Here is a 19,440-nt window from a genome sequence, read left to right as displayed (position 1 = left end):
TAACCTGTGATTTAGGAGACCCAAAGTTGATTTGCCAGCTCTGACACATACAGCTTGTTGGACAAGATGATACTTGGCCAAATCATATAGTCCTCATGTTTCCCACCTTTAAAAACAGTGCTGACAGCATTGCCCTTCTGCCAAACAGTAACACTGGGCAGAAATCTTACTCTGACTCACCCCAAAGAACACTGCTTTACTAGTTGAAGTATGTAGCACAACTCTGGCTTGTCACTCTTTATTTTTAAAACAGTTTGATGCTCTTCTGCAATGGGAACTACTGAGAAATGGAATTCTTCCAGTCCTAACTGTTCCCAACCCTTGATGGAGAAACCAGTAAAAACTACTTTTTTTCTTTTTTTTTTTTTTGGTACTATTTACAGAAATAAGGCAAAAAATCAAAAAATAAACTCTTTTGAAGCTTAGACGGGTATCATGAAATCTGTGATGTGGCCTGTACTACCTTGTTTCAGTATCAATATCTCCCACAAATGACCATAATACATAAAACAGTGCCAGACATCAAGCAGTTTGGAGCAGGACAAGTAGAAACACAAATGATTGTCTCTTAACAGAACTCTGAACAAAACCATGCACCTACCTATCAGCCCTAGACCAGAAAAGCATTTTGCCTAAGTAAAGATTACAGAAGTGGGCCACTGCATCACTAGGCCAAGAGCATATAAATATTAAGGTCAAACACCTTCCATACATGTGCTTTTAAGGCTTTTAAGTATTGAATAACATACTGTTGCTGGAACTAGAAAATCTATGCATTAAACACATAAAAAAAAACAACCAACCAACCAAACAAACAAAAAAACCCCTGTGCTTTGCTGGTAACCCCTTCTGTGTTGCTAAATCCTGTAGATGTTTTTTGTTAGCAGCTACCGCAGAAGAAAACTATCAGTTCAGTTCTACAGTAAGACCAAAATGCTACAAAAAGATCAAAGTACTTAAAACCTCGTATCATCCTACTATGAGAGTATCTCTTTTTGTTTCATTTATGAAAGCATTTTGATTTCAACGTAGAACCATGCAGTGTGGAATAACCATATGTGAAAGAGACAGTATCTCTTTTAGAGGACTTCAGAAGCAAGTACAGACAAGAAAATGTATGAAATACATTTGAAGAGTACAGAGATTGATTTCACAGTTGTAATATCCAGAATGGTTCTGAGGAATAAAGGAATAGTGGATTTAACAGAAGCTTTAGTTTTAAAAGGGAGGAAGCGATCCAAAAGCACTAGAGGGAGCTGCTGTTCTATTTAAACTATTTGCATTCCTTGTTTTCAGCATAAATTGTTGTGCACTGGAGTGTGATGTGTGAGCACACATCTCAGCTCTCTAGCAGTGATATAATAGAACAGTACTCAAAAACAACATCAGAAAGCATGGATGCAAACCATGAATTCTGAATCAGAAGGGAATAACAGTGCATTTTAAAAGTCTACAATGTTTAATAAACCTTAAAAAAAATACTCAAAGGACCTAGAGATCATCATATGGGTAAGCATAGGGAAATAGTTCTTATAACCAGTCAGGAACAATATTCATTGACTCCTTGCCTTTTGTGGGCACAGGATTTGCTCCAAAGGGAAAAAGTGACACAAGAAAGGACGCCTGGAAGAGATGCACAGGGAGTCCTGCTTTAACTGAGTAGTTTTATCACCACGTGCCAAGAGATCTACAGTTCTGACACAGTAATGGGGGTTTTTAACCAAAGACGTGCAGATAATGTTAAGGGACTGGAAACTAACTCCAAACATCAATTTCACATGGGAAAAATTCCCCAGAAAACGGGCTAGAATAAAAAATAATGAGGTATTGAGAAAGTGTTAGAGAAGTCAGAGTAGGGGCAGATGGGAATATAAAGAAAACCTTAACTGCTGCAATGCCAGAAGTAGCTGAAAAGTAATTATTTTGATTGATCAAAACTCATGTCACCCCTTAGCAATGTCCAATTTACAGATCTTTTGACTGTTCAGCATGTGGTCTCATAAGTCCTTCTTCCCCTTAAAAACTGTGCTTTATATCAAATCTCCTGAGCATTGCATCCTTTCATCTGTTTGCTAACTTCCTCAAGGAGGCAGAACTTTCCTTCTTACAGTTTTTTTTTTTTTTTTGGTTGTTGCTAAACACCTGGCTGTTCTCCTAATATCTAAATTAAGTACTCAGCCACATGGCATAAACTGATAAATAAATTAGGTAATTTTGTTAACACTCAGTGTGTACTCAAGCTACCTTCAAAATTAATGACTGAATATCCTTTTTCTGAAATAAAATTTTCTTATTCTTTTGAAGCATGAGCCAAACACTGAATGTATATATGCCAAACTTATAGCAACCAACCCACAGGTGTGATTGTTCTGTTGTACTTCAGAAGCAGAAGTAGAGGCTGATCATATATCCATATGGATGAGGAGGCTGCCACTACTATTAGAAGTGGAGTTACTGTTAGTAACTGGAAGTACCATTCAGCAAAACTTAGTATGTTCTGAGCCTTGGGAAAGATGGGAGGAACGATGAATCATGTTAAAAACTTGCCAGTATGTACCAGCTTTAGCACTTTAATTATGAAGGTGCTACACATTAGTAAGCATTACTGCTTATACAGTATGCTTTTTCTATACTATTTTGTCACTACTGGAAAAAGAATTCAAGATGCTATTGTAGCTGTATCCAAAGTAAGGACTGCATCAAGACAATTATACCAGAAACAAATACCTTTAGCCAATATTTAGGCCATGACTGCTTGAAGAATGCTTTTCTGGGGTACAGTCCCCACACAGAGCTCTTCATATGGATGCTTCTATGCTGACAAAGCTGAGCTTTGCATTGCTGTAGGGAAATCTGAAATAGGCTTCAATAATAAAAATGCAATTTAGCTTCCACTGAAGGTTTCTGGTATGTCTGTCAAAGATCATACATCTTCCCAAGTCTGACCTGCCAGAAAACCTATGATAGCAGAAATCTGTAATGGAGAAACAACTTTTCATTGGTTCACAAAAAGTTAAGCAGATCAGGTCTCTGCTATGTTTTTATTTTCTATTTTTTTCTTTTAAAGGTAATTTTTGGCATTTGTATTAAGAAGGATTCTGCATCATGCCCTTCCTCTGTTCGGATACCCCCAGTCTGCAATATCATTTTAGCATTAGTAATCCAAAGGGTACAAAAGACTCAAACAAACAAGGCTTCGATGTGACTATATGTAGGGGAGGAGAGGGAGATAGAGGGATATTTAACTACTTAGCTTTATGCAGGATAAATGAACACCATTATCAATTTCTTTCTGAACACTTCTTGCAAAGCAAAAGGGAAATAAATGTGATTTGTAACATTTATGTGGTTTTGGTTTTAGATAAGTGTAAATGACATCTATTTCAATTTATTCATTCTATTTAATGCAACATCATTCTCCTCTCTAGAAATAAGCCTAGAAGTTTTCTCTTGCTGTGAGCTTTAAGTAGATGAATCAAATATTTTGAGATGTAAACTGCTGACCTTTATCTATTTCAGGTAAGCAGAAAAAGGAATTGTGAAATCCTTGCTTGATACTATGAATGTGAAGCAGCAGCAGTTTACTTATTCCACAAATTAATGTCTGTTTTATATTCGTGCATGATAGCATTTTTACAAATACAATATATATGAAATGTTACAAATGTGATCATGTCTTCCTCTACCAGAAGATGACTGCATTCATCATAGGCTAAAATAGACCAGATTCATGCTTGATTTCAAATTTGAAATCATGTATCTCTTAAAAAATAAATCCCAAACCTCTTAGATCTGAGCTAAAACCTTTAGTGTTTCATACTACAAATCCTTTCATAGAGTCATGTATTAATCTTTTAATTCTTCTGTAAACTCATCTGAACCACAGCTGAGTGCTCATTCCAGTGCTGGGTATAATCCTCCCCACCATTCAGAGAGTTGGCACATGCTTCACACAGTCCTTCATCTTTCAAATTACCCCCTCTGAGACAGAAATTATCCCTTCTTCTACAGAGCATCACGCATTTTGTAAAGTGAATGAATGCACAGTATTCACATTTAGTATACACGGCCGGTCTTTCTTTGAAATGCCAGATAATTTCTGTTTCCCCCACTGCGGTTTGCATCTTGCTCTTTTGCTGCTGCACTGTTCCGTGTAGTCTCCCATATTTGTGGGCACAGTCCCTTTCTCTTTGTTGTATCAAAAGGCTGGGTATAGCAGCTGTTTGATACAGCAGAGAAAACAGTGATCATCTGTTTTCAACTATAACTATGATCAGGTAAGACGGTATAAAAATGTTATCAAAGTTCTGTGTTCTAGGAGAGGGGTGGAAATTTCCCATTCCCCTTGCTATTACTCACAGGAGGTCCCGGTGGTCCTGGTTTTCCAGGGAGGCCTGGCTTGCCTCGTCTTCCCTGGAAACAAAAAAGAGCAGCAGATGTTAATAAATGTTATTGCCAATGAGTGATCCTGTAATAAGGATTTTGTTCAAAAGAAAGATTTATTGTCTTATTTAGTAGGAAGACATTCAAAAACTAACCAAAGTGAATACTTCACTGCACTAACTATGTATAGTACTTTTAGGATTGTTTTTAATAATTATGACAAACAGTATATTTGCATCAATGTAACATTTACTGTCACATTTTAAAGCTATGTCTCATATGTGAATGCACATCAATAGTGCTATAAACAGAGCACACTGATGATGTGTAAAACTGTATTTTCTCTGAATATACCAGAGTTTGTGATGCTGAACTGTGATGCAGCAGTAGTCACCCTGACTTGTACATTAAGTACAAATGTGCAGTACAATCCAATTAACAAACACCCATATACTTCTCTGGGATGTGAGAACAACCAGAAAACATTCAGAGATTTATTTGCAAAAACAATTCACCTTCTAGTACACATGCAATATCATTTGCATTAAAACTTAAAGTTCCATAAGTCTACTTAAGCTAACAGGAGCCTTTCCACTCAGTCTAAAAACACGCACATACAAATATTGAAATTTTTTTAAGCACAGCTTAACAACTTTGAACAACTGCTGTTTTCACACAAACATTTTAATTTTTTTTAAAGGAAGATCAACATAAAAATTTAGAGTAATTTAAATCTTTATTGCCAAGCTGAAATCCAATGCACATTTTTTAGAAACAACAGCTGAGAACAACTAATATCTAGATCTGATTTCAAAAAAAAAAAAAACAAACACAAACAAACAAAAAAACAGTATTATATCCATAAGGACTATTTTATTCCCTTGCATATGGCAAATGTAAATTAACAAAAAGCATTAGGGGGATGTCCTGGTGAAAATGTGGCTTGTGAAATTTTTAAAAAAATGAAAATGCTTGCTGACAGCTCACACTTAACACATGGGGATATTTCTTCAAGTTATGATTCCTGTATCTAACCCTACTTCTGTATCTAATTAAATGACATCACACAAGCTGCAGAAGTAAAATCTCAGGAACAGAGAGGGAAACCGCAGCCTCAGTCTTCACAGGTGAAACTCCTGATGTGTAGGAAACCACCCTCATGCTCTGCCTCTCTTTAATCTCAAACTATACTGAGGGTAAACACAATGATGGATGGCAGTAGGGGTGGAAAATCCCTTCCTCACCAGGGTAACCCACTGCCTAGATGTCAGGGGTGCTCCTGAGGAGCAGGACAGGGGGATTTGAAGCCTTTCAAGCTGAAGAAAGGACCAAACAAGGGCTGTGGGGATATGTTTTACCCACTGGGCTGTGACATACAACATGTACACTGCCACCAAGGCTTTGTGAGTCAGTCAGTGTGTTTTAAGGGCAGCGTGAAAAAAAAACTCAGCATATTTGGAGTGCCGAATTCCTGGGTCTTAACTGGCTGAGACGTATGCTATGTGCTGAGCTGTTTAATCCTGCCAGTACTCGCACATGCAGAGCTGCAACTGGGGCAGCTCAGGGTGAATTTTCAGAATCAAAATATGGCGCCAGGTGCCTATACTGGCTTCAAAGCTATCCTGTCCCTCACCACCCACCCCATGACATGTCCTCTGTGTGCTGGTAACATCACCCGTGCAGCCATGTGATGAACAAGAGCAAGCAACTCATCTCGATTACAGATACCCCCCCAAAAAGTAGATTACTTTTTAACGTTGTTCAGTTCTGGATTTCATTCACTGAGTAACCACGTAGCTAGCCTGGCATAAGAGGCCACAACACTGGGAAAGGTATGTACATACACACATGAAAAAGAGAGCCTGTTGCTAGCTAGCACTGCCACTGAAATAAAAGCTTGTGAAATATCAGAGTATGCATCTCAGGGCCTTCACCCCTCATGCCAAATTCCTATTTAGATTTTACATCCCAATGTTGAGATGTGTGACTTTTGGACTGATTTTTAGCTCAGAAAGGTGGATGGAAATTAATATTTCCCAGCTTTCCTGAAAAACAGTAAACTTTCCGAGAAAGCATGAAAACCAGATTGAGATAAAGATGTGAGTAATAAACAAATATAAATTGCTTCATACTTTTAAAATAGTTCCTCTGAGTTATAATGATCTATACTGTTGACTTCTTGAAGCACCTTCCTTTTCCTGTTTGGACTTATTTAAAGCATCCTGAGGATGACACTTAAAATCACAGCAGTCTAAACAAAGTATCAAGGAAGTGTCACGGGAAAGAAGGCAGGGCTTTGACTGGCAGACACAACTGTGAATGAGGTGTTAATTACACAGGAAAACACGCAACATGTTTGAAAGGCAATTTCGCCTTTATTTACAAGATGAGCTAAAATGTGATTTATGACATATTGCCAGGTCGAGACTTGAAAAGGTTTCTGAAAAAATATGTTATAAAAAAAGGAGGGGCAGTTATTTTTCAATGTCATTTATTAATTACCAGAACACTTACCTACTGAAACAGAATAAACACTTGCCCTACTTTTTATCCCAGCATTACAATCTGTGCCATGTGTACATAAAACATTTAGAACAGTCACAAATCTGTATTTTTAGAGGATCAAAAGTAAATGAAAATACCAAAAATTAAATACAAAATAAAAATACTGAGATTTTCCCTTTCAGAGAGGGGCAAAAATTCTAAGAATTCAAGTTAGATGTTTCTAGATTTACTTATTTTTTAAATCACATCATGCATTTTTTGTTTTTCTTCTACTTTTATGGCCAGCGTAAAAGGCAGAAGAACTATTTTCTTTACTGGTTCATAAGTGTAAACACACTTTCAATAGCATGAACATTTCTGATTGAGCTGTTCTGTGGATATTAGCCTGTTTCTTAGTCTTAAGAACCATTACAGCCAATGCAGCCATCACTACAACCGTACCAAAAATAAATAGGTAAAAAAGGTATTTCTGAAATGATGCATCAGCTTTTTCTAGAGAAACAGGAGTCCTCTTCCTTTTTCCTACAAACACCATTCTAAACTTTAAGAAAGAAATATGTCTAAGGCCACTAATGTAGCAATGCTTTTCAGATACAGAGATTTAAATTTTAGGGATACAGACAGAGCTCTGCCTGTTGGCAAGCACTCCTGCTTCTCCATGGTTTCCCCGCATCAGTATGGAAAAAAAAAATATAAAGTATAGTAAAAGGAGAAAAAAGATTATCTTTTTGTTTAGGATAACATAATTAAAACAATTAGAGGATTTTTTTTTGATAAGCCCATTATGGTCTTGCCTTGAGCAGACCATGAGTCAGCCTGTGACTAAATATTTACGTTTTGATTCTGAGCCTTCCTTCTGCCAAGAAAGAAGTGAAAATACCTCGGTGTCCTCTTGGGCTCACAGAGTGGGCTCAGCAGAGCTATGGCTCCAGTCTCCTGGTCAGAAGCGGGCACTGGCAGCCCGGCGAGAGCCGTACTCATCGCTGTACGGCTGTGTATGGGGCAGACAGCTGGCACAAGAGGCCCAACAAACTGTTCCCTTGCTCCTTTGCAAGCAGATGTGCAGAGATTACAACATTAAAAAAAAGCATTGACCAGCTGCATAGTGTCATTCTCTGTACAAACATTACCTAAAAACAATAAATTTAAAGTGAAATTCATTACCTTTGTTTCGTTGAGTTTACTGAGCAAATACTGAGGTTATAAAACAACTCAAAATATAAATAAATGTTCCAGGCATCATGCAATTCCTTTAAATCAAAAAAGCAATACCACCTACACTAACTTAAAAAAGAATAATGAAATAAAGAAAGGATAAATCATGTCAACAGCTGTCTAAGATTACTTAGAATAATATCTAAGGAAAATAAAAGCAAAATAGTTGTTTGCTATTTCCTTTGTGCTGCATCCATTTTTGTTGGCAATCAGTGGGATAAGAAGTTATTAAAATATAACTGATATTTCAGCCCATCCCCTTCACTTCTGAAATGCTTGCCCTGAACTAATTTGGACAGCAGGCTAGTTTCCTCTTTTCCTGAGGACAAACTCCAGCTATGATACACACAAAAACCATTCAAACAACTGCTTGGTCAGGGGCAAAAAGAATAAAATATTACAAATAAAATAAACAAGAAATTATATGCTTCAGCAACCCCCAGCTGAGTGCCTAGCTGAAGAACAGTCAACTGATCTCTTCATTCTTCTCTTTCTTCGCCCTTTCAGTTAATCAAAATGACTTGACAAGTTTTGCCTCACGTTAGATTGAAAGCTCTTGAGAAGCAGAGCTCTGTGCATCCTTGCATACATTTGTGCTCTGACTGCAGCCTCTGGGCACTGCTGCAGTCCCAATACACAATGACAGAACTCTAAATGTATATTGTAACTCCCTGCCCTCTCGTGTTACACCCATCTATTCATGTATCCCTAATTATAGAAGAGTAAGACCACTAATCCTGGTGCCTAAAATAGACTGCAGATTATTTTAGGATAAAATCGAGCGGAGTTATGTAGGAACACTGACATGATTTGCAAAATGGAATTGATAATTTAAAGAACCCACACTCGAGAATGAAGGCAAAAGTTCTTAAAATAAGCCTGTGGGAATTTTCAAGGGAAACAGCTAATTAGCAGTCCCCAAAACACATCATCACATTTCAAAACAGGAACTAGTTCTAGAGAAAGTAGGAAGCTGGATTTAAAGCCTTAACTACTGCAGTTATTGGAGAAGATTAATGAGGCTTATGTAACTCGTTTGCCAGGCTAAACTGAGATCCCCTTGCGTAAGCCTTAAAAGCAGCCTGAAACTGGGACAGATACACCCAGAGCAGGGAGCAGGAGGAAAGCAAGGACACCCATCTCAGTGCCCAGTGTATGGACATCTCGATGGCTCCTTGGGCACCTAAATGTAGCCATACAAGCAGACTGAGTAGTTATGAGATTGCTTCTCCATGTGCCCAATGTTCCCTCAAAGCAGCCCAACAATCAGGCAGGCTGAATTAGCCCTGAGTCTGAGCTACCTGGGAATACATAAACGAGGCTTTCCTTTGCCTCATTCCTCAAAGCTGATACACCTAACCCTTACAGATGTCCAGAAAACCAGAAAGATTGAACCTGCTCGCTTTCTCCAACTGGAGAGAGAAGAAACTGCCACAACACAACAGCATGCAGCCACCGCACGGCTGTGGGACAGAGGACTCTTCTCCACAATCATGATGTGAAAATTATAAGTCTACAACAAATCCACAGCCCAAATACAGTCATTGTTTTCCATTGGGTATTTAACCAACATTTTGGTAATATTTAAAGATGGCTTTGACATTTAACCACCTAACGCCACACAAGTGCTGCTAATAGGGATTTTGTCAGTAACTGTGGTAGTGTCACAGCTGCAAAACTTTTTCTGTTAATCCCTAGAAATCTTACAGTTTGGATATTCTGTTTCCTACATTGAAAATCCACCTTGTACTCAATGAAACCTTGTCTACTTTGGTAATATAGTATTAGGACTTGAATGTACAAATTCTTCACTCCTATTAACCGTGGCCTTGAGGATATATGATGGTAGCTGATATATAACAAATTCACCTCTATATTAAATGTTAAACCTGAATAAACTCTCAGGAAATAAGGCCAGAAATTAAGCAGTGTGCAGAAAACAAGTGAAAGTCTACACCTCATATGTCATTAAAGCCTTTCACAGAAGCATGGCCCACAACACAAAAGATCCTAATCCCCTGTTTTGGAAAAGAATTCACTTGGGAACTCCTTGCTAATGCAGAAGTATTCCTTCACTCAACCTTGGCTTTCTAATTTTAGTCATGATTTCCAATAAAGCCTATTTACTTTTCTTTTGTATTTATAAAATGCTAAAAGAGATCACCTAGCCAGACTACATAGCACTCTTCAAATGTATTTAATAAACATCAAAAAAGTTCTTAAACAGGCATAACAACACCAAGAAGTAAAACACTACAACTTAAATTCTTCAATGTTTCTATTTCTAACAAACCTCTACACAGAGTCAATCACATTTTTTCAAGTGTATCCACAGGAGTGCATTTTTAATTTAAAATCACTTCTAAAGGTATTTATCAAATACGTTTAGATTTTTTATAATGAACACCTTAATTTTTAATTATAAGAAGCAATCTCCTATTCTCTCAAGTTGCTATGCCTTTTGCTAAGAGACATAAAAAAGTGATAAAGTATTTGGAAAGTAGTTTAAAAATTTTAAATGAGATCTTGAAATAATTTCTGGTTTGTGATTAGAAGTTGTATTTTATGGAAAATACAACTATGGAAACTATGGACTTCTATGGAAAATAATGAAATTAAAAAATGATAAAAGTATTTTCTAATTGATGATTGTTTCTTCAGTATTCTAAAGTACAACTTTTTTTTTTTTTTAATACCAGTTTTAAACACCAAAGTGGGAAAAAAAATATATATTTAAATCTGTACCCTATCTTAGCGGCTCTTTACTTTGCTTTTAATTTAGAAACACTCTGTTTGAAAAACCAAATTATCTCCCTCTTCTACGTTAACCATTTTTAGACTGTTCAATACCCAAGTGAAGGAATTTACAGCACTCCAACTTAAAGAGAAAATCAGACTAGAGCTTTACATAAAAACAACTTACATCAAAGTCAGGAAGGAATGAGAAGATTAAAAGAGATTCCAAAACTCCAGAGCTGTAGCTGTGAAAAATATTGTTTGTGCTGTGCCAGGAGCCTAACCTACTATGCAGGAATTATCATTACTCTGTAAAGCTTGTTTTACAATTGGTTGAGTACAACATTTACTCACTGAACTAGAAAAAAAATTATGTCAAAGAAATGTTTAAGTTCTATAAACCAGATAAATGCAACCTGAATTTAAATTCATTTTGATATTTGTATGTCGCTTTAAGTAATTGAGTTAAGAAAATATAATAATTCCTCACCCAATTATTTAGGAAGATCTTCCTCTGTGTCATAATAATTTTATTCATCCTTGATTAGAAAAATTTGTCATCTCAGACAGTAAATTGATTATTTAATAGGTAGATATTATGATTTCACAAGGTCCTTCCAAACATACCATTTTAATGAGATCCGTTCTGAAACACCGGATATTACAGCTCAAAGGACTCTTGTTTTTTTGAGGGATTTCATTTATCAATGAGATAATGCTAAAACAACCTACTCCTAAGTGAAGTATTTGGTGTTACAAACACACAAGTTGGAAATAAGGAAGTTGGTTCAAAAATATTTACTTCAAGACACCTGCAACTTTGTAAGGAAGAGAGTCAATAATATGGCTGTGGTAACATGGAAAGACTTGTAATTGTTTGAACTGAATTCATCATTGGAATCAGGGAAACCACCACGGTGGAGAATTGGTCTGTTTAAATATATACACAAAACATATCCAGATATCTTGTTAATCCATAAAAATCAAGTTGCTGGCAGCTATGCTGAGAGTAAGCTAGAACGAGTCAAATAAAAATCACAGAATAGTTTGAGTTGGAAGGAAACTCTTGAGATCATCTAGTCCTATCCCTTGCTCAAGCAGGGCCACCTACAGCAGGATGTCCACAACAGTGTCCGCTTGAGTTCTGAGTATCTCCAAGGATGGCGACTACACAACCTCTCCGCGCAACCTATTCCAATATTTGACAACAATCACACTAAAAAAAAAGTGTTTTCTTGTTTTCAGACAGAATTTGCTGTCTTTTAATTTGTGCCCACTACTTCTTGTCCCACCTGTGGGTACTACTGAAAAAGTCTAGCTTCTCTCTTCTTCACTGCCTCATCAGCTATTTAAACACATTCAGGTATTTATATACATTGGTAAGATCCCCACGAGCCTTCTCTTCTCCAGGCTGAAGAGTCCCAACTCTCTCACCTCTCTTTATGTGAGAGGTGCTCCAGACTCTTTAATCCTCTTTGTGGCCCTGGGCTAGACACACTCCAGAAAGCCCTTATCTTTCTTGACGTGACTTTACCAGCGCTGAGGGGAATGACATCTCCCTTAATGTGCTAGTCATCGTCTAATGCAATCCAGGATACTTCTGGACTTTTTTGCCATGTAGGTGCATTGCTGGTTCATGGTCTGTTTGTCCAGCAGTACCCCAAGGCCCTTCTCAGCACAGCTGCTTTCCAGACTGCCTGCCTCCAGTGTGTACTGATGCCAGGGGTTATTCCTCTCCAGATGCAGGTCTTGTTGAAATTCATGCAATTCCTCTTCGTACAGTTCTCTGCCAACTTGCTGAGGGTACACTCTACCCCACTGTCCAGGTCATTAATGAAGACATTGGACATGATTGGCTCCAGTACTGAGCCCATTAGTGACTTGTCTTTGACTAGACTTTGTTTCACTGATCACAACCCTCTTCACCCGGTTATTCAGCCGGTTTTCAATTAACCTCAATGTCCTCCTTATCTAACCTGTCCTTTATCACTTATAATGATACTATGGAAGAGGGCATCAAAAGCTTTACTTGGTATCAACAACATTCATTGTTCTCTTCCCATCCATCAAGCCAATCTCCTCACTGTAGAAGGCAATAAGGTAATAAGCAATAAGCACAATTTCCCCTTCATAAATCCATGCAGGTGACTCCCAATCACCTTCTTATCCTTCATGCGTTTGGAAATGGTTTCCAGGAGAATTTTTTTTTCCATCACATCATGCAGGCTGATCAGCCTGTAGTTCTCTGGATCTTTTTCTTACCCTTCTTGAAGTGATATGTGCTCTCTTCCTGTCTTCAGGAACCTCTCCCAGTTGACACAACCATTCAAAGACAATGAAGAGTCACCTTGCGATGACATTAGCCAGGTCTGTCAGCACAGGTGGGTGCAACCCATCAGGCCCTATGAACTTATTTACATCCAGCTTGTTTAAGTGTTCCCTTGGTGGAGGAGTACCAGGCTGGGGAAGTCTTCCTCACTCTAGACACTCCCTCTGGTCTCAGGGGCCTGAGATTTCTGAAGGCTGGTTTTACTGGTAAAGGCTGAGGCAAAGCAGGCATTGGGTACCTGAATTTTCTTTGTCCTTCGTCACCAATTCCCCTTCTCTGTTAAGAGAAGGGTCTCTGAGAAGATCCAGTCAACCTCCTTCTCACTCTCTCTGATGCTGTGCAGTCTGCTGACATCATCCCACAACTCTTCCAATTGATCTTGAGCAACTTGGACTTGAATTCCTCAACAACTGCACATCTCCTGCAGCAGGCCCCAGCTTCAGCAGGAGGACCCTGTCGCTGCCTCCAGCCCAAGACTTGCAGAGCTGCATCCTCCTTCTGAAGCTGCCTAGGTCCAAGAGTCCGAGAGCTACTGCAGTGGTACCTGGGTCATGTGCCCTGTGACCATCATATTTAAGAATGTGTATGCTGGACAGGGGAAGTTTGCTGGTCACTTGCCAGAAGTTCCCAGATCCAAACAAAATCACACAGGAGTTCAGGAAGATACCAAAAAGAAGCAGAGCACAGAAACTACTTCATGAACTGCTGTGCCTGCTAGGTACATTCTGGGCCTGGCTCTTACATATAAGAAGGAAAAGTTAACATTTTCTAGATTTCAAGGTATGCTATAATATATTTAAAATTTTATAATATATTTGTTTAACAAAGTTGCATTGATGTTTTGTATTAAGATATTTTTTTGGAATTCACTAAAATATTATATAAATAAAATTAAATCACTTTCAGATTTTTTTTTTAAACGCATCAATTTCAGGGAAAATTTCTGCTACGAAGATATCCAACTAAAGTTAAACATTCATTTCCAAAACTTCTATAATTATATTCTGCAAATATACATTTCATTATACTTAACATAGTGAAGGCAGACTCTGAATGACTCCACACATAGTAAGTATTTATAAATGTGGAGACTTTAAGTACAGCAATACGACAAAATTATTTGAAGACCAAAGAAAACTCATTACATGGGGAGCTGAAGGACCTTAGTTTTCTCAAAAATAAATGGAATGGTGACTTGATGACAGAGAAAAAATACTTCAAATGTCTCTTCAACGTAAGGCAGACGTGACAAAATAGTAGGTTTTGAAAGGTCAACCTACATGCTCAAGTGTAAAGAAAAAAGCACATTTTGAAATGTGGGATTGACAAGAAACACTGCAGCAATCAAGGAAACTTGTGAAGTCTCTGCTGTTCATGTCTTTCATGCGGAAACCGTATTTCTGTTAAAGACAGACTTACCTGAAGTGCAGGATTATTCAGGATTACCGAGAGAAATAATAAAGTACTGCATAATGCAGGAAGCCAGGAAGATAGTGTAGCTGTCTACCATGATTTACATTCCATGCAATGCTAGGGTAACACTCATACTTTCTGTTTTTTTCTTGGTCAGTAATATCAAGCCAGAGACTTTTCTGAGTAACATCTGATTACCTTCAGGCGCTCCTCATGTAATTTTGAGCAGTGCTGTAATAATATCAAGTTGCTGCAGCAGTAATATACTGCTCTGAGTGCCTGAAGCCAACAAAAGGGACACTGAAAAATTATTTGTCTCATAAAGGAATGAAGAGGAGGGAACTGTCCCTACTGGTCCACTTCTCCCAGTGACCAGAACTAAAACCAAATGCTCCTAGCAAGGCCTCACATCTAACATGAACCACTTATAATTATACAAAGTCACTAGTGGTAGAGCAAGAAGAAACACTGGTCTTTTTGTAAGAACAGCAAAGGTTTGAAATGAATGCCTCTCAATTTGGAAAAAGCAAATTTAAAGAAAACAGTAAAATGCAACGTACTTCTCAATTCAAAACGGGACAGGATCTTCTATATTATTCAACGGTTATTCTGATCCATAATCACACATAATGGAAATTATGGAATACTGCTTTTAAAGAGAAACTTGTTTTCACAGTACTAAGAACTTGGGGGTAACTTAAAGTAATTACTAAGATGAGAATTAGTAAATAAAAACAACTTAATACATGCAAGAAAAATGTGCAAGTATTTTTGACAATAAATTCTAGAAAGCATGAAAACTCCAGAAGGTACACAACAGATAGACATAGCAATATATTACTTGTTTTGAGGGAAAAAAAAACAACCGAACTAAAAAATTTTACAACTGATCAAATTTGAAAGGAGAGAACCCTGAGTGTTAAAGAGGGATGGAAACACAGATTTGGGGAATTCAGTGAATGGGAATGAGCTTGAGTTTTCAGAATAAGACATTAAAAATGAAATATTTCAATATTTCTCTCAATAAAGTAGGAACTTCACCTTTTTCTTCTTCGGTTTGGTGTCTACTCTATGATCAAACCAGGTCCTTTCTGAGGAAAGTGTATTAGCTAGGCTTAAGTTACACACCCCAAATATAAATGCAGCTATGCACTACATTTTATTGCAAAGATTAATATTCTAACATCTACAAAATTAGTAATGCTTAACATCTTCCCTTTTTACTTTGCAGTTTGGTTTCTAGAGCAACACTGCCTAGAAATAAATACCGATATTTGAATTACTAGTGATGAAGAAACCCACACTTTAAGCTGATAACTTCTTGCTTGTATCTGAAAACATCTATCTTAATGTGTAATATTTTTTCTTTTGTATTGATATTTAGATAGCATCAATTCACTATTTTTTATCTTTCCAGAAAATTAACGATAGCAATTCTAGTGAAGATGGCCAATATAATGAAGATAAGAATGATTTATTTTAGAAAAGATTACTTGCCAGGATCTTTTACACCGTACCAATGAAAATGCTTTATATGAAAGTATGAGACCTTGCTTGAGCAACTTTCCCAAGGGGAAAAAAAAAAAAAAGTAGTAAATTGGGATAAATGTTTCTGCCACCGGCGGAAATGCAGGAGGAAACGCAGGTGGAAATGCATTCTGCACCTCTCCTTTAATTTGGCATTGTTTCTTTCTATTATGCTCACTACCATGTTATTATGGTATTCCATGATTTTTATTTTTTATTTCCTGGATGGAAGAGCATTAATTATACTTTAAACATATACATACTCTATCACATAATTCAGCTCACAGTTGAAGTGAGAAGCAAGGCCCGTATATATGAGCTGTTGATTGGGAGAGGGAAAGCAAATTTGAGAGATCTTAGAAAGAAAGTGAAACATGAAGGACCATGATTCTACTGGCTTCGGTGACCAAAGGGAAAAGTAAGTGCACAATGAGAAGGCATAACAAAGAAGATGAGAGTAAAAAGGTCCCAGTAAGTGGGAACTGATGAATTTACTCTCATAAACATAACTAATATACTAAACTACTAATGTGTTTGTTGTACACACTTCTATCATCAAGTTCCATGGCTGAGTTATTTGTGTACCATCATTTACAAGCCTAAGAACATGCTAAGAACTGCTCATTGACTTGGGAGAAAGATCATATCCCAGCGAGATCATGTAACAGAAATACAACAGATGACCAGGCCAGAGAAAATGAAATATATATTATTTTAATAACCAAATATTCACTCAATACAATGTAACTGTGCCTACAATGCATTAATTGGACAAAAGTGTTTACTGCTTTATTTGAAATAATACATTGATTTCCCCTTGCTCTTGAAATAAATAATCTACAGCCATCAACTGATTCAGTGATGTAAATTTGTGCTTTTAAGCAAATTCCAAATATATGTCAATATATGTGTCAATAAGCATTTAAAGGTTGGCACAACTTTGAACTAAAATCTACAATTTACATTTATTATAGTTATACATAAATATGCATATGTATAATTATATATAAAGATATAATTTCTAATATATATATATATATATTACTATGTAATTTTCAATATAGATTATGAGATGAAAGAAATGCTACTACCCAGATTTACTCTTTTTAATACAGCAGAGGGGTACATTTGCCCTAGGTCCCCACTGTAGTCAAAATAAGGTGACTGGTGCCCACTCTGGGGAGTGTCCCATCATTCATATTTGTTAGTAGTTCTAATAATAAGCTCTGTGATCTTGAATGATAAAACAAAATCCCCCTTAAAAACACTCTGAAAAAAAAATGCATGGCTCAGGCCAGTTCAAACAGGAGAAAAACCCACTGGCATGGCTTTTATTCTTCCCCTTCTAACTCATTTTGTATTGTCACTTATCTAAAGCACTAGCTTTGTCATGAGTCTTTTAAAAGTTTTTTTGAGTTTTTGACATAACATCATTAACACTGTTAATTTTCCTCTGCTCCTTAGATCTTGTTTTTAGTGTATTCAGAGGTCTCTAACTTACACACTTAACAATTCTCAATTTGCTATTAATATCAGCCTAATTTTCAAAAGAGCTGAACACTAAAAAATGCTGCTGAAGTGGGAATTAAAATTTTGAAATATGACACATACAATGCAAATGGAAAGAGTAAAAATGTCAGGTTCTCAAGGTTTGGCACCCAAAATTAAACAGATTTTTTCAGAAGTTTTGGGTGCTTCTTTTTCCCTAATATGTTACAGCTCAAGTCTGCAAAATAGGCACAATAACACCTTTACATCTGAGCAATATGTTGAAGAAAAATCATCAGTTAGTTTAATGCTCGATATTATGCTTTAATGCTCCAAATACAGCCCATGACAAAACCAATAACTTCATATAATGTGAAAGATTTGGATGATCTGCTGGAAGTAGAACAAAGGAACACGACATCTATAATTAAATAAAAAGGAATATTTAATAGCCGTTAGATATGTGCTGTCCTGTTTGTCATTAAACAGAGCAGAGATCTTGTTACAAACAGTATGTTATTGTGTAATTAAATGTATTGGAAATGCAAATGCACATGGGAGTTGAATTAAGACTGCAAACTATGTTATTAAAGCTTGGGTGGGGGTGGCCAGCAGAATGAGTATTGTTGTGAACATCTCACTGGCAGAAAGATAAAGACAGATGCCGTGAGTCTGAAGTCTGCTGTTCCCATTGTCTGGCCCAGGGCAACTGTGTGCATGGCTGAGATTATAAAACAATCAGCACTCCTGTTTTTAAATATATTGGAGTGAGACAGCAGTTCAGTTTTTATGTGTGGATAGGAAATGGCCTTGATAAATTTATCAATCCCCTAATTTCCACTGCAAAATAAAAAGGGCATCTCCAAATGAATTTCTCCAAAATTATAGATAATACAATGCATTCATTCTGAATCTCTGCCTCAAAAATTAAGAAATTCAAAGAGTGATGCTTCTAAAATAGTCATATTTATAATTGTCCCTAAAGGAGAACTAAGAAACTTTGAATGTCTGCAGACTGAATGCTTCACATAAAAACACACAAAAGTGTACTATAACTGAGTATCTGGAGCCTTTCAGTATCCTGGGTATCTAACTGCATAACAGTAAGAGTCATAGTAATTATAAAATCCTTAATAACAAGTCCATAATCCCATGTTTATATTCACCACATAACTTCTGATTCTCCCTTACTACATCGTCTTTTTTTTTCTGAAAGGATTCTCTAGCCTTCCTTTGAAATTTAAATAATCTCAGTTTTCAAATTTTCATGTTTAACTTATGTGAAATTCATTAATAGTTTTTTAACTTAAAGAAAACAGCAATAAAAAGCATTGAGTAATGGCCTGTAGGCCTCAAAGCTTTTGTTCAAGATCTGGTCTTATGTTATACCAGGGAAGTAGTCACTACTAGAATTATTAAACTGGCCTTTAATAACTCATTGTGGTTGACTAATGTCAATAATACTAAATCCTTCCACTTTAGATAACTTAACTGATATACTCAACATTATGATACCTAAAGTAACCAGAATTATTAAGAGATCCAGTTTTAAAACCATGAACTGGGTGCAATTTCATTCATAAAAATATAGAAATGTTTGAGTATGAATATCCTCCCAAGGAGAAAAATAGGATATAAACTTTCAAGTTATTTCTTGAGATATCAGGTTCATCAATATTCATTCTCTGCTCCACTTAAGTACCAAAGACAGGAGGTCAGGGAAAGTGAAAGCATAATATACACAAGGAAATCAGCCAATTATTTCATTATAATAAAATTCTCAATAACCAAATGTTTATTTCATGCCTTGGGAATAATCTCCACTGTTGTTTTTTTCTTATTGT

General features: G+C 36.7%; 1 protein-coding gene across 8 annotated transcripts in view; it reads right to left on the bottom strand.

Annotated features, from left to right (window-relative positions):
- The window catches only part of COL19A1 (collagen type XIX alpha 1 chain), a 202,161-nt gene that overhangs the window by 67,316 nt on the left and 115,405 nt on the right, over nucleotides 1-19,440 (bottom strand). For all 8 annotated transcript variants that reach the window (XM_040552559.1, XM_040552558.1, XM_040552557.1 and 5 more), the window contains one exon: nucleotides 4,360-4,413. In XM_040552559.1, coding sequence (XP_040408493.1) covers nucleotides 4,360-4,413 — 54 coding nt within the window. The remainder of the gene's footprint in view (nucleotides 1-4,359; nucleotides 4,414-19,440) is intronic.

Source organism: Cygnus olor, chromosome 3 (genome assembly GCF_009769625.2).
Source record: "Cygnus olor isolate bCygOlo1 chromosome 3, bCygOlo1.pri.v2, whole genome shotgun sequence".
NCBI lineage: Eukaryota > Metazoa > Chordata > Aves > Anseriformes > Anatidae > Cygnus > Cygnus olor.
Note: the sequence above shows the minus strand (reverse complement) of the source record. Positions and strands in the feature narration are given on the sequence as shown.